At 36.8% G+C, this 13,985-nt stretch overlaps 1 protein-coding gene across 1 annotated transcript in view; it reads right to left on the reverse strand.

Moving 5' to 3' along the window:
- The window catches only part of PDE6C (phosphodiesterase 6C), a 35,015-nt gene extending 21,600 nt beyond the window's left edge, over positions 1-13,415 (reverse strand). Inside the window, exons 1-8 of the mRNA XM_083843413.1 lie at positions 12,915-13,415; positions 3,066-3,218; positions 2,869-2,958; positions 2,465-2,605; positions 1,865-1,939; positions 1,715-1,779; positions 1,536-1,602; positions 656-703 (exon numbers count right to left, since the gene is read on the reverse strand). Coding sequence (XP_083699539.1) covers positions 656-703; positions 1,536-1,602; positions 1,715-1,779; positions 1,865-1,939; positions 2,465-2,605; positions 2,869-2,958; positions 3,066-3,218; positions 12,915-13,394 — 1,119 coding nt within the window. The 5' untranslated portion in view covers positions 13,395-13,415. The remainder of the gene's footprint in view (positions 1-655; positions 704-1,535; positions 1,603-1,714; positions 1,780-1,864; positions 1,940-2,464; positions 2,606-2,868; positions 2,959-3,065; positions 3,219-12,914) is intronic.
- Between the last annotated feature and the right edge of the window lie 570 nt (positions 13,416-13,985).

Here is a 13,985-nt window from a genome sequence, read left to right on the forward strand (position 1 = left end):
AAGTGATTGTGCCCCTGTACTCGGCTCTGGTGAGGCCGCACCTCGAGTACTGTGTTCAGTTTTGGGCCCCTCGCTACAGGAAGGACATGGACGTGCTCGAGCGAGTCCAGAGAAGGGCGACCAAGCTGGTGAGGGGTCTGGAGAACAAGTCTTACGAGGAGCGGCTGAGGGAGCTGGGCTTGTTCAGCCTGGAGAAGAGGAGGCTCAGGGGCGACCTCATCGCTCTCTACAGTTACCTGAAAGGAGGCTGTAGAGAGGTGGGGGTTGGTCTATTCTCCCACGTGCCTAGTGACAGGACGAGGGGGAATGGGCTAAAGTTGCGACAGGGGAGTTTTAGGTTGGATGTTAGGAAGTACTTCTTTACCGAAAGGGTTATTAAGCATTGGAACGGGCTGCCCAGGGAGGTGGTGGAGTCACCATCCCTGGAGGTCTTTAAAAGACGTTTAGATGTAGAGCTTAGGGATATGGTTTAGTGGAGTACTTAGTGTTAGGTCGGAGGTTGGACTCGATGATCTTGAGGTCTCTTCCAACCTAGAGAAATCTGTGAATCTGTGAAATTACAAAATTGTTTATGTATCCAAATGTATAACTAATTGGTGGAAAACACTAGCATATTTTCCACAAAATTTATAACTCTTATCATCACTGGAATTACCTGAAATGTGAAATATTCATCTGCTGGTGCATTCATCATGTTACAAATCTGCAGTAGAAAGAAAAGGAGGCGTTGTTTAAAGGCAATGTAACATACGCCATGACTTGGCCTAACGTTTAAAGAAGGCATATATATTTTCTAAGGTAAAAACAGTCAGCAGCCTAGCTAATTACAAAAAGTAAAACCATTCCTATTAATTTAATTGTGGTTATTCTAACATAATTCTGGAGTGCTTATAGCAAAGTGCCTCATGTATGATGCCTCAGGGCGTAAACATAAGGGTTAAGAAAGCCACTTCCATGCCAGTTTAAAATGGCATGAGGATTTGCAGAAATAAATAATCGAGTACTTACTCCCAGGGCTTCATCCTTAACTCCTGTTACAAGTGCTATAGGATTACCAATAACTGTCATTCACCACGACTTTGAATTACGTATCATGGCTACACTATATGCCATGTTAAACTAGCGCTGTACTAGTTGGGAACTACACATACTTTCTGGCTTACTTGGCCCACCCTGTGTTTTCCAACTTACTGCAAGAAAAAGAAAAATTTAGAACTGTGTATACAATGATTTTCTTACTTTTACATTTTTTTATTTAACATAGTCCACACACTTGGAAAATGACATCAGATACACAATTTATTCCTGTGATGTCACCATAATTGGCTATTTGTGCTGAGGGCTCGTCTTCATCCAGACTATTGATTCACATGATTTCACTGGGAACCAATGACTTTGGAAGCAACACAGTATTTTTATAGAGGTATAGGGAGGGTTGTTTTGTTGATTCATTGTTGTTTGTTTTTTTTCAGTCAGAAGAACTGCATGGATTAAAACTTTAAAGTTAAAAGTTTTTACTTTTGCTATGAACTTACAAATCCATTTTCAGCAACATATGTTGGCAATCCACTGATAAGACACCAGTGATCTGCTGGAGGTGACCTTTAGAGAGAGAATGAAATTAGATGATTTCTGCGGATACAGACACGTTATTATTCTATCCCAGCAATAAATCTAATTACCACATATTCACAGGCTGCCAATGAATACTCACGGAATAACTTTGATTTCTTCTTTTCCATGTAAAATATAGTCAATAATCTTATAAAAGTTGACTTCCTAAGTAAAAAGAGAAAAGCATGTAGGTGACATGGCACTCAACGTCAAAATTAAGATTCATAAAAAGAAAAATGAATATCCTCACTCTTCCATCAGGTGTCTTGGGGCCTTTGTACGGCTCTGCCTCCCCCAGCCGAATTGGCCATTCATCATAGAACTCCTGGGAAAATAATACACAGGCATTAGCAAAAGGGAAAACATCAGGTCTGTCTTCAGAGATAACATGAAATCTGCCGATAACATTTTTCTTTCTCCGCAACAGTTGTGTGGTCATATTACAGATAAAATTAAGAAAACATTAAGGATATTCCAGGCAATAAATGTTAACCAGTAAATTTCAGACTAATATGAAGCTTATCTCTTCAATTGTACACTTTAATTGTTGTTTTAGCAAGCAGGTATTTATAAAGCAATAATCAGACTACACTTCTTTCCTTACTCAGATGGAATTATTAATGTGAAAAATTATTTCAGAATTAGCCCTAATATTTATTATGTACTTTGCCATGCTTATTTTGTAAATCAGTTAGATTTTATATGAATTATCCCAAAGTATTAGAAGGGACAGTATCTTTATATCTTGGAGAGGGGTGCACTAGAAATACGTAGAAAACTAGAAGGACAGACTTTATAACTTAAAGTTAGGAGTAACACATTTCTCACAGGTAGGCAAAATAAATATTACCTTCTCTTTAGTCATGTCCAGCAGACCAACAGAATATCTTTCACAATTTAAATACATTCGAATAGTATACAGTGCTTTGTGAAACTGCCGTTCTATGTCTGTTAGCTCTTCAAATACTTTGTTGGCAGACCACAAAAGCATCTATTTACAACAAAAGAGAAAGAGAGTAAATTGTCACAATGGTAAAGTGTTTTTAATGAAAAAAAAAAAAAAATATGAATGCTGAGCATTCCAGAATAAAAGAATAAATTGAACTACTGTAATAAAAATAAAAAACAATCAAAAAACAAAAAACAATCGAATAGATGCTGTTCTTACTTCAATAATCTAGTGAGAATATAAAATAGTGGGCATAATGGTCTCATTTAAAAACAAAGTATTATCATTAACAAATTCTTCTTTACCTGACTTCTTCTGGATTCGATATTGTAGAGGTATGATGTATGGTGGTTTCTTAGGACCAAAGATATAAAATTGAGGTATTTTTTAAAGACCTAAAAATGGTTTAAAAGAAAAAAAAAAAGTTTCAAATCAAGAAGTAGATTCACTCAGACTACTTTGTGAACTAACTGTGCTGTTGTATAACATTTGAGGTTATTACCTCTTCATCCTCTTTTGAGAACTCAGTGGCATTTAATTTGTTGAGAGCCATCACAACAGCAAGCACCTCTTTACCCTGTGTAATTGGGACTGCCAACATGTTGGTCGTTGTATAACCAGTTTTTTTGTCCAGAAAGTCAGAAAAATGGTTATTCTGAAAAGAAAAAAAAAATCAAAACCACAGTTGAAATGCATCACAGTTAGTTATCACACCAAAAGCAATTGGTTGTTGTATTTGATAATTTATGCTTGCAATGCTGTAAGCACAGCTTCATAGTGCAGTGAAGTGATACTCTCCAAAAGCATTACCATTAGTTATCACCATGTTGCAGAGTTATATCTAAATGCACACTTAGGCGTTGGTTATGAGTGCAGCTCCTGGAACCAAGTTCAGTGAAGATTTTTATTAGAATGACAACAAATTTGAGAAATTCAAAATATGGAAAAAGCTAGAAGGAGAGAATAACATGAATCTGTGGCTACCTAATAGTCTAATACATATGGCTTGTATGTAGGAGATTTACTTCATAGCTATGTTATTATTATTTATTTATTTTGTAGATAAAATGAATAATAGTATGCTATCAAACAATGTTAAAAACTGTATGTGGGATTATTTGCAACCTGTCCTGAACCTGTATGGCTAAAAATTCTTCTGGCAGAGAGGCAGCCCCAGCTGGCATACATCTGACTGAGCCATTTCTTATTCCTAGGTCTCTGACAGACTCCCATTCCTGCAGCTCCCACCCCAACTTGAATCAGAGGGTGTAGACCAGGGAGAGATGAGGGGACACAGTTGTTTTTGTTGTGACGTGGGATCTTGTGGGGTTGATACCATGTCACTAATGAAAGACACACAACTAACTATCCCTCCAGTTATCCATCCTTGAAGTTGAGTGCTGAGGAGGTTTTAGTAAAAACCATTCTTTTCATTCCGTTGTGTAAAAAAACACTGGGAAGATAGGTCATCTTTCATGGAAGATCATTTGAGATCTTTGTGGTGGACCTAAATGTCTCCTCCATGTTGCAGGATGCCATATACCAGATTTTCTGCTTTTATAAATTATACAGAAAACTACTTCAGAAAAATAAATAAATAAATAAATAAATAAATAAATAAATAAAAGTTTTAGAATCAAGCATGATAATGCTTGTTTGGATCTTTCCTCTTAATTTCTTTTTTTCCCCTTTCCTCTTTAGCAAATGTTTCTGGGATATGCTGAATTGATAGTTTATCCAACCCTGAGAAGTTAGACTGGACTTTATTCTGTGTTCAAAATGTTAGGTTTATTTTTTTCCTTCAGTTCTTTATAGCCTTTAGATAGCCCATCATTCATACTTCCATTTTAGATTTCCTTCCAGGACTGTATTTTTGGGAAATGAATCAATGGTGTGGAAGTAACTCTGAAATGTGTTTTTCTGTATTTACTAATTGGTCTGCATTACAGAGAATTGATTCTTTTAGGGAAAGCTTGTATCATCCCCATAAATTCTCTCTATCATTCAATAAATCATGCTGTATTTGGGTCCCTGGAAAGTGTGGCCAGTTCCAAATAAATCCATTTATTTATAAATTGATGAGGTCCAGGTGAAGAGGGGATATTTTCTTTACTTCTGTCAATCTTTCGCTGAGTTGCTCTTTTCTCTTTTTCTAGGAGAACTGTATAGGGATATCTCACTTAACAGATATCTGAATCCCCGATCTGCAACTACTTAAAAGGGACCTGCATACACCAAGTGAGTTGAATCAATGGGATACAGCAGGTGAGTCTTAATTTGTTTAATTACTTCAGACTTAGGTACAAGTAGTGGTGCTTGGGAAGAACTTTGGTAGTAAGATTTCTGCAGGTAATAAGAAAATTTTAGAGGGTGCAAGTCTTTGCTAATAAACAAAAAGTTCAGTAACCACAAGCTAAGCTGAATAGTGCCTAGATAGTGCAAATACAGACAGATATAAATACCTCGTGACACATTGGCAGCTTTATCACAGCATATGCAAAGACTTCAATCACACATGATTTGCATATACAAGCAAAAATTTGTGCTTAGATTTAGACTTTACATTATTGATTATTTTGCACACAGCTGGCAGGGGGGTTTGAAGCCTTTATTTCCAATCAAGGTTTTAAAATATTTTCTCTTGAGAACATAAACTCCTTTTGATTTTGAATAAAATCACTTTTCACAATGTCTGGAAAATCATGTTCATACACAAATAAGCTCTGTAGTACCAGATCCAGAAGAGTATCTCAGTGTTCCTATGAATATATGAAGGTAGACACTTAGGTCTTTTGAGCTTGATCTTATGAATCCAACCATCTTTTAGAGTGATGTTGTGAACTTTCAACTCTCAGTGAAATCGTAAAACAGACTTTTAAAAAAATGAGGGAAAGGCAATTTGTTGATAACTCCCTAACTGTAGTATATTTGCAAGCGTTTTCAACTAGCTCCATTTAAAGCTAAGATACATAGCCTTTTACAGTACCACAGTCAATTCTGTAGATACATGCCAAGATGTGCAACATGTCAGGGATTTGCACTAAGCTAAAACCAGCATACATGAATGGAAAATTGGGACCCCTCTCTGTGTTCATCTTTCTGTTATATAGGTGACAGAAGATGAATGGAGGGGGGGTTGGCATGTGACTGTGTTCTAGCCATTTTACTTGAAATGACTAGCTGATTCATTTTTTTTTTATTTTCATTTTTTTTTATTCTCTAAACCAGGACACCAGTTTTATCTCACTGAAACCTAAGAACACTACTACACGTTATTATAAACCATTTACCAATAAATTATCCATATAGTGCTCTATGTTTAGATAATTTGGCCTCGACATTTCAATTTCTTTATGTTCTATAGACCTAATCGCCATTTAATAGGTAGCAGTGGAATTTACAAAATCATAAATCACTGTTGTGAAAACAGTGTGATTACACCTCAGTAAAAGCGAAAAATCAGGCCGTTCTTTCTAGGAATATTGTTTATTTTCCTTGAATGGTGGTTATGAATAGGCTTGCTTGCTGAGACTATACTGTATCTGATTGTGAATTGTAGCTACACAGCTGTAAGTTTGTGTTAGTAATAGGGTAAAAATGAGAAAAAGTCGCTTCCCTGGGAACCACAGGCATTTCAAGAAGTAGGTTAATTTTCAAAGATTATGTGAGCAGATAATACTTTACAATTACATTGCTGTTGTGGTTTTTGTTGTTTGTTTGCTTGCTTGTTTGCTTGTTTCAAAAATCAGTTTTACTTTATTGTTTCTAAAAAGTTCTTATGGAAGGACCATCTATAAGAAGGAACCATTGTGTCTTTCTTATTTCATGGTTTTCCCTCCAGATCTCAGTTCCTTTCTTATGAGCAATATGTTCATCTATGTTTCCTTTTAGCAGTCTTGAAAGACCTTATTTCTTTCATGACGAGTTCTGCCTTGTTGGCTGGTTTTAGATATCCCACAATTCTTTAAGCAAATTATGAAAAAGAGTTGTCCAAGATTTCTAAACTTTCACAGGTTTTATTCTATGCCAAACTTAATAATAATAATAATTATAATTGAAGATGATTGTTCTAATGTTCATTCAACCATCATTCAGTATTTAATAATGGAAGAGCGCCTTCCAGTTCATAATGTTATTTTAGGATTGACATCCTAGCTACACTGTGCTCCATAACACTGAGCTAATTCTTGAGCATTTCTGATTGGATTAATGGCAAAATGCAGCTGGAGTCAAGTGAGTTTGACACTACTGGAAACCTCCAGGACAAACTCCTCAGCATAATCACTCAGCAATTGTAAATTTGATCAGAAAATGCAAAAAATATTTTAAGTAATGAGTGTAATCATTGTTAATTTGGTTTCCATGGTACATACAAAGGTGTGTAATTTATACAAATTCAAGAAAGAAAGAGAAAGGGAGAATTCTGAAAAGCAACGCAATTGAAGTTGTAAAGGAATAGGGGGTTCCCACTTCCCAGTTTGGCCAGTCAGGGTGAAGTCTCACTGTAATGGTTCATCTGAAGTGATAGGAACAGGAGCTCAGTTATTAGTACTGAGGCTTCTCACACCTCCAGTATACTTGCTTACTGAAAGTATATAAACTTGCAAGTTGCTTATTATCTGGCCCACCATCAACATCTTCACTACACATGTGGTTTGCTGCATTAGGAAATGAGACTGTCTCATAAATCTTTGCTTTCTTGACTGGGGGTCCTGCTATGAAGCACCGTGATAATATTTTGTCCATGTCCCACAGATGACATTTACGCCTTGGTTTGCCATTATTCCCAGTTTTCACCGTTACTCCCATTCTTTCTTTCTTTCTTCTTGTGTTGTTTCTGAGTGATGTGTCTGTACCTTGCTGTGCAGCTACTTCCCCATTTTAAGTTTGGCAAAGTGCATCTGTTATCACAGTGGAGGAGAAGCAGTAAGACTTAATCCTGCAGCTGTGGGTAGACAGCCAATGCCTATTTTCCTCCACCTCTTTCCTCTGATGAAACACAGAGGAAGAGGGACTTTCTGGGAGCCCTTGCAGTTATGACTACTTTGCTGCTATCCTCACAGTGGACTGCAGGTTCAGGGTTGGATAGGTCAGCTCAAACTGTAGAAATACATCATCCTTCAGTTGTGGGATGACCAGACGTGGGTCTGGAACACTACTAGAAGAGAAACCACAGGAAGTGGTGACATCAGGAGCCAGCATCACACTGTCATCATTATCAACGTTTTTTTACACAATCTTTACATGTTTCTGTTTTATTTTCTGGTAGTCTGCAGTATTTTTTCCTCTTCCTGATATTTTGTTCTTCTACTGATTGTCTTGCATTGGCTCAGATTTTTCAAACTAAATTTTTACTGCTAAGTTGTAGTGCTATATTATTTCTGCTTATCCTATTCTCAACTCACAAATGTTTTTGTTTTGTAATGATACAATTGAATATGAAAGGAATATTAAAAGCATTTAACATCAGCTATGAAAATATAGTTCTGATTCCAAACCAATTAGTTAAATGATTTGGCCATTCATTAGAAAACATTCAAAAAATCATGTTTTGTCAGGGATGTAAGACAGCTGCATTTTTACATGTAGCTTACAGAACAAATTGACTTTGATATCTTCAAGATCATTAGAGTTTTGAAGATGAAAGTAAGTAGAAATTAGTATATATTTAAGAGCATTTGGTGGTTAAACTTCAGTCATGTCACTTCTCAATGCTTTTCCGTTTTCTGGCCATGGGTAGTGGATATTTTGCAACTTTTTCAAAATCAATCTGTATTACATTGTTTTAAGTTGTTTTTTCACATATAACAAGAAAATAAGGCTGAAGGGAAACTTTTCATTGTAATTTTTAATATTCGTTCTTCCTTCCATTTTGAGAGCTTTCCTCTTTTAACACAAGTTAATTCAAGATAAGAATGAAAGCTATTTGGGGTTGGTGTGTTTGTTTCCTGGAGGGCATGATTAATATAAACTTATTCTTATGTTAAAATACTTTCTTGAAAGTTGACTAAATCTTTGTCATATATTTGTACTCAATATAGCAAATATTAACTGGAAAAAATGGAAATCTATTTCTCTGTTATAATAACAATCTGTTTATTATCAAGATGACAACATAAAATGGAGGAACAGATATTTACATGTACAATGCAAGTTCTTCCTAGGTAAAAAGCTACTTCTCCATTTTTTCCCTATGTTTACTTTTTCTTGGGATTGTTTCATTCAATTCTCACTGCTTTCCAAAAATTTAGGAAAGCAGTACTTCTGTAGCATTGTGTATCTTTGCCCTCATTTTTTCTAATCTTAAGAGTTTTGAATTTGTTTCTGAAGAATTTTCATATAAAGTCAATTTCACAATTGTTTTCTGGCCTTTGGAGCCTTATTTAACATCAGTGTGTTGGATACTTGGGGTTCTTCTCCAAGATCGCGTTGCTAGGGGCCTAGCAGAAGATGAGTTAAGAACCAAGAATCTCATTAGCAAGAGACTGCCATGCTACCAGCTCCACCACAAAATGATTCCCATTCTTCCGCCTTCTTCCTCCATAATCCTTTCCCTCTGCCATGTTCAGGTCAACCAGTTGTGTAATTCACTGGCTTGCTCTCTCCTGTGCTTTTCCAGTGCTCTATATTTTCAACGTGGATGTGCCTGATTCCATCAACCTCTTATTATCTTAGGATGGAGTCGATGATCATTGCCTGATCCCAGGGCCACTGCTGTGTGTTACCAGAATGCCTGTTAATTACACCCAGGAGCTGGACAACAGCTCCATGTCCAGGCCTACTCACTGCCACGTGGGAGTTCAAAGCACTGAACTGCAACACCACACTTCCTTTTGCGCTCTTCTCTTCCTTTTTCAAAAATTTTTAACTTGAATCTACACCAAACTGTAAAAATAAGAGAAGGTATGAAGTGTCTCTTTGTCTTGGTTCCAGGCTCAGGCAGCCTGAAGTCGAGGGATTCACATGTTCCCATGAACATGAAACTCCTGTCAGTTCAGACAGGCCTGGCACGAAAGTCTCTCCCACCTTTTAATTATAGAGAAGTAGAGCTCCCAGAAAAAAGGCTCATGCAAACTGAGGCTGGATCAGTTTACAAAGAGATAATGCAGGCGCTCAAAATTTGAAGTATTTAAGATGGTTTGTATCACAGATTTCCAGTAGTTACACTAGGTGCCACAATAATCATTGCTCTGGCTGCTTAATTCGAGTTGGAAATAGCAGAATCTCTCCACATTTAGGTCCCTTCGTGGAATTAATCCTAAAGCCTTATAATCTTTTTTTTTTTTTTCCCACCACTTTATTTTTTTTTTCTCTACTATAATAAGGAAAATTATTTCTTGAGATTCCAATCTTTAGGAACATCTTTGTCTTCATATATCTGAATTAGAAGCAATAATGCAATAGTTTAAATGCGTGGTGGATTAAAGCAAATATATTATTGTCTTCATTGTTGGCTCTTACAAGCTGAGACTGTGAGATTTTAATTCCTTGGAAGTCATGTTCCTTGTCTGACTAGTTCTTAGTTTTATTTGGAAATAATACCTTAGGACAAGATGTAAGGTAATCTCTTCTTTATCATTTTGTCAGTGTTATCAGTTAATAACTAAAGGATAATAGCGGACATACCAAATCTTATGCAGTGTATCAATTTACCATGGAATATTTAAGTAGCATACTCTGCTAGGCCCTGGGAACAATGTGAGGCCAACCATCAGGGCAGTGGTCTTTCCTGGCCTCCTATATCTCACTGCTGTTAAATCCTGGATTAAACACTATTAGCTCTTGCAGTCAACAGGTCTGTAATCTTGTGGGGAGAGACTGTTCTTGCTACTAAGTTAATTATGGAAGGTCTGTATCTTTTCCTCTGCTTTTCTTTTCTGAAGCATTAGTCAGGATGAGGAGCTTCCTCACATTTATTGGTACTTTTCCAGGTTGATGGAGATAATCCCTAAAGAACTGGCTACCAGGCAGTAGAAGTGGGGTCTTATGTTTTTTTTTCAAAGATTGATTGCTGTTGTGACCTTATGTTACATTCCCTCTTGTTATACAGGGGTGGTGATTGAAGCATGACGATGTCTCACTGTGGGTTTGTCAGTGTTGTCATGTATTTAAGACTTTAAAATGTAATGCTGTCTGGATACGGATTCTGTCAACAATAGAAAGTGGTTAGACTTGACATCCTTAAAGCACTGCAGGCATCTAGAATTATTCATTGTGCATTTTATATTCTGACAAGACATTAGGGGCAAAACTCCTCTCTGACTTAAATCTGCTTGTCAGAATTTGGGTAGCAGACGATCTAGTTTGACTGAACTGCAAACAAACTGATTTGACAAATAATGATCTTTTCCAAGAAAGTGTGATAAAGGCCTCAGTGGCTGTCTGTTTTTTCTGCCATGGACTGGTTATATTCCTTAAATATTACTGACTAAAGTTGCACTTCTGGATTCCTTATGAAGATAAAATTCTGGTGACAGTAGTGGGAGCTTTGCCTGTGTAGAAAGTATGGATTTGGACACGGAATTTTATTTGTTTTTACTTTTTATTTTTACAAGTAGGGTGGAAATGCTGTCAATTTTGAGACCTTCATGGTTATTTTCAAATAACAAACCTTGGTCCCAGAGAAGTCTCTGGGAGTTTTGATGACATCTAGTTATCAAATGTGGATGGATGGCTCCATGATTTAACTGTGTTTTTAAGTGTGACCTAGTGGCATGGACCTCATTAATCCTAAATAAATAAATGGATGCCAAAGTAAAAATGATCTTAGAGTCACCGAATAATAGCTGAATTCAGCAGACATTAATTTATGCATGTAAAACATATACCTAGCAGTACTGGATAGACAGAGAAGTACTCTTAAAGGTAATCAAATTACATTTATCACAAAATTTTTAACAAGTCCTGCTTCAAGCACAGAAATATTTGGGCAGCCCTGCCCTGGGCACCGCTCACGTAATGATATTAAGAAGCAGTGCAGTGTCTGATAAAAGGCACATCTTGCTTGATCCGCCTGATCTTTCTCATGTAATCAGCCTTATGAATTTAGAAGGATTATCCTCCAATCTTCCCACATGGTGGTAAGAGGCAGTAAGTCATATGCTTCTTGTCAGAACAGCAGCCACTGAAGAAGGTGTCTCAGTGGTCAGTTAAAAATCAAGTGATTTGTTTTCTCATATCAGTCTTTTTACTGTTTGCTTCCACGATTCCTACTTACATCAGAGGTAGTTTACTATATAGTGGAATGTTCTGTTCCCATAGGTTTACATTTTTGCTTGGGGTTAAGCTTTAAAAGTAGTCCTTTATTTCTTCGTCTGCCAACTTTTAACATGATCAAATACATTACTTTTTGTTAACTTCCAGGAAAACATAAATAACTATACTGTATAAAGACATTATTGCTTACATTGAGCTTAGGACACTGAGGTGGTTTCTATCTCTAAAATGCCCTAGAATTTTAAGTTGACGGTATAGGAAATATTGAGAAGACAGATATCACCTGGTATAATTATCTTAGCACCATTTTATTTTGCTGAGCTTCTCCACGTAAGATTAAAAGAGTTGAAGGTTAGCGGTTTAAAAAAAAATACAACAATCAAAGCACCTTTTTGTTTCCCTCTGTATTTCAAAGCAGTTTCTAAAGCAGTTCTTATGCACGCATGTTTAATTTGTGTTAGGTCACTCACATTATTTTCATGTAATATTTGTAATAACCCCTATCAACATTTTAAAGAAGGTGATTCTGTGCAAATTCAACAAGAACTTTGAAAATGCCAGAGCAGCTCTGACTCAATCTTCTTCCACAGATGGTTCTGAATAAAACTCTGGATCTGGACATACACTAAATTTGAAGCTACTTTAAATTCAAAGATAGATGTGAAACTGGACATACATGTTGACATCATCTTCGTTTGGGTTCATTCACCCCCTTAGAAGGAAGCACTTTCATTATGAAAACTGCAAATTACTTATTCTGTGCTGCTATACACTCAACTGAATTTGACAAGGGATAGTACTTGCAAGCCTGTACTGGAAAACAGAGTAGGAGCCTGCCTGGTTCAATAGAAACACAAGTATTCATTGGTCTCTATTAATCTAATGTTCTCCTTCCTTATTTCAGCAAATTATATTTCAGTTATTATGCAAGGATAATGGAACTATCTCACTAGGCTACATGATGCAATTCTACTGGATTTTAAACATATTCTTCTGTTGGCTTTCTCATGGTTTTGGTCTGTATTTCTGTCTCTCAGATGTTTTTGAAGAGTGATTCCAAACCACAAGCCCTGTGCAGGAAGGAAGCTAAGTGCATGCACGGAATCCCATTCCCCAAGAGAAGTCACTCACTTACCTTTTTCACATCAGGTATATTAAAAAACTTCTTGGTATGAGCAACCCATCCCGCTATCCCGATGTCCAAAGGAAAAACAGTCTCATTGTCTGGATTCACCAAATTCTCCTCAAAGGTGGAAGTTGGAGTGACATTGAGAAGCCTGGTAGCTACCTCTGGAATACCATTTCGGGAACGACAAATAAACATGCTACACCGATCAGCTGCCAGCAGCTGTGCCAACCTTTGCAGGGCTTTGTGCACTATCTTTTCCATAGTGCCTGCTTCATCCTGGATTTCTGTTAGCAGCTCAAAAAGTATGTTACACTCCTCCAGACGGGACATGTCTTTGAAGCTGACTCCTTCCTTCACATCTCCAGGGCTCACTTTAAAGATACTTCCCAGCACTTCTGCCCTCATTTTTCTGTCGAAATACTCCTTGGCAAACTGGGGATTGTTCTCCAAGTATTTTTCAACAGCATCTTTATTTATCTCACCCATTTTGGCTGGATTGTTCTTAGGATTTCTTTCAGAACTTCATCACCATCAAAGCAGGAGTGGTAACAAGAAGTTAGGTACTAGTACGAAAATGGTACTTTGTACATACTGTATAGCTATTAGGCATAGTACATTCTGCTTCCTCTGTGACTTCCAAGCCTTCTGAAACTCTTGAGATATGACAGAAGGCACTGGCTTAGCATCTTCTTAGTGTGAGATCTTGGAGACTGCTAATTAAAGAGATGTCAGGACACTAAACCCCTAAGCATTCTTAGCTCATAAATCCTAAGGGAGTCATTTTAGTATTTGAAAAAAAACAATGAGTTCTTAGACCTTTTAAAATTGATTGAGGTGTAGATATGTATACATGAAAGTTCTCTCCTTCATTCATAGTATATATATTGTACTATACACACAATTTTCCATTGCAACTTAATATGAGGAATTCCACTTAGATACTTAGCCCACATCATACACGTGGGCTGACATGTACACGTGTATTTGTGTGAAGTGCTTAAAGGGAGGAAAACAGGATGTTACAGGTTTTTTTTATTAATTGCAAAATTCAGTTTTCCTTCAGTAAGTCAGGAGACG

The sequence above is a fragment of the Anser anser genome, assembly GCF_964211835.1.
Source record: "Anser anser genome assembly, chromosome: 7".
NCBI lineage: Eukaryota > Metazoa > Chordata > Aves > Anseriformes > Anatidae > Anser > Anser anser.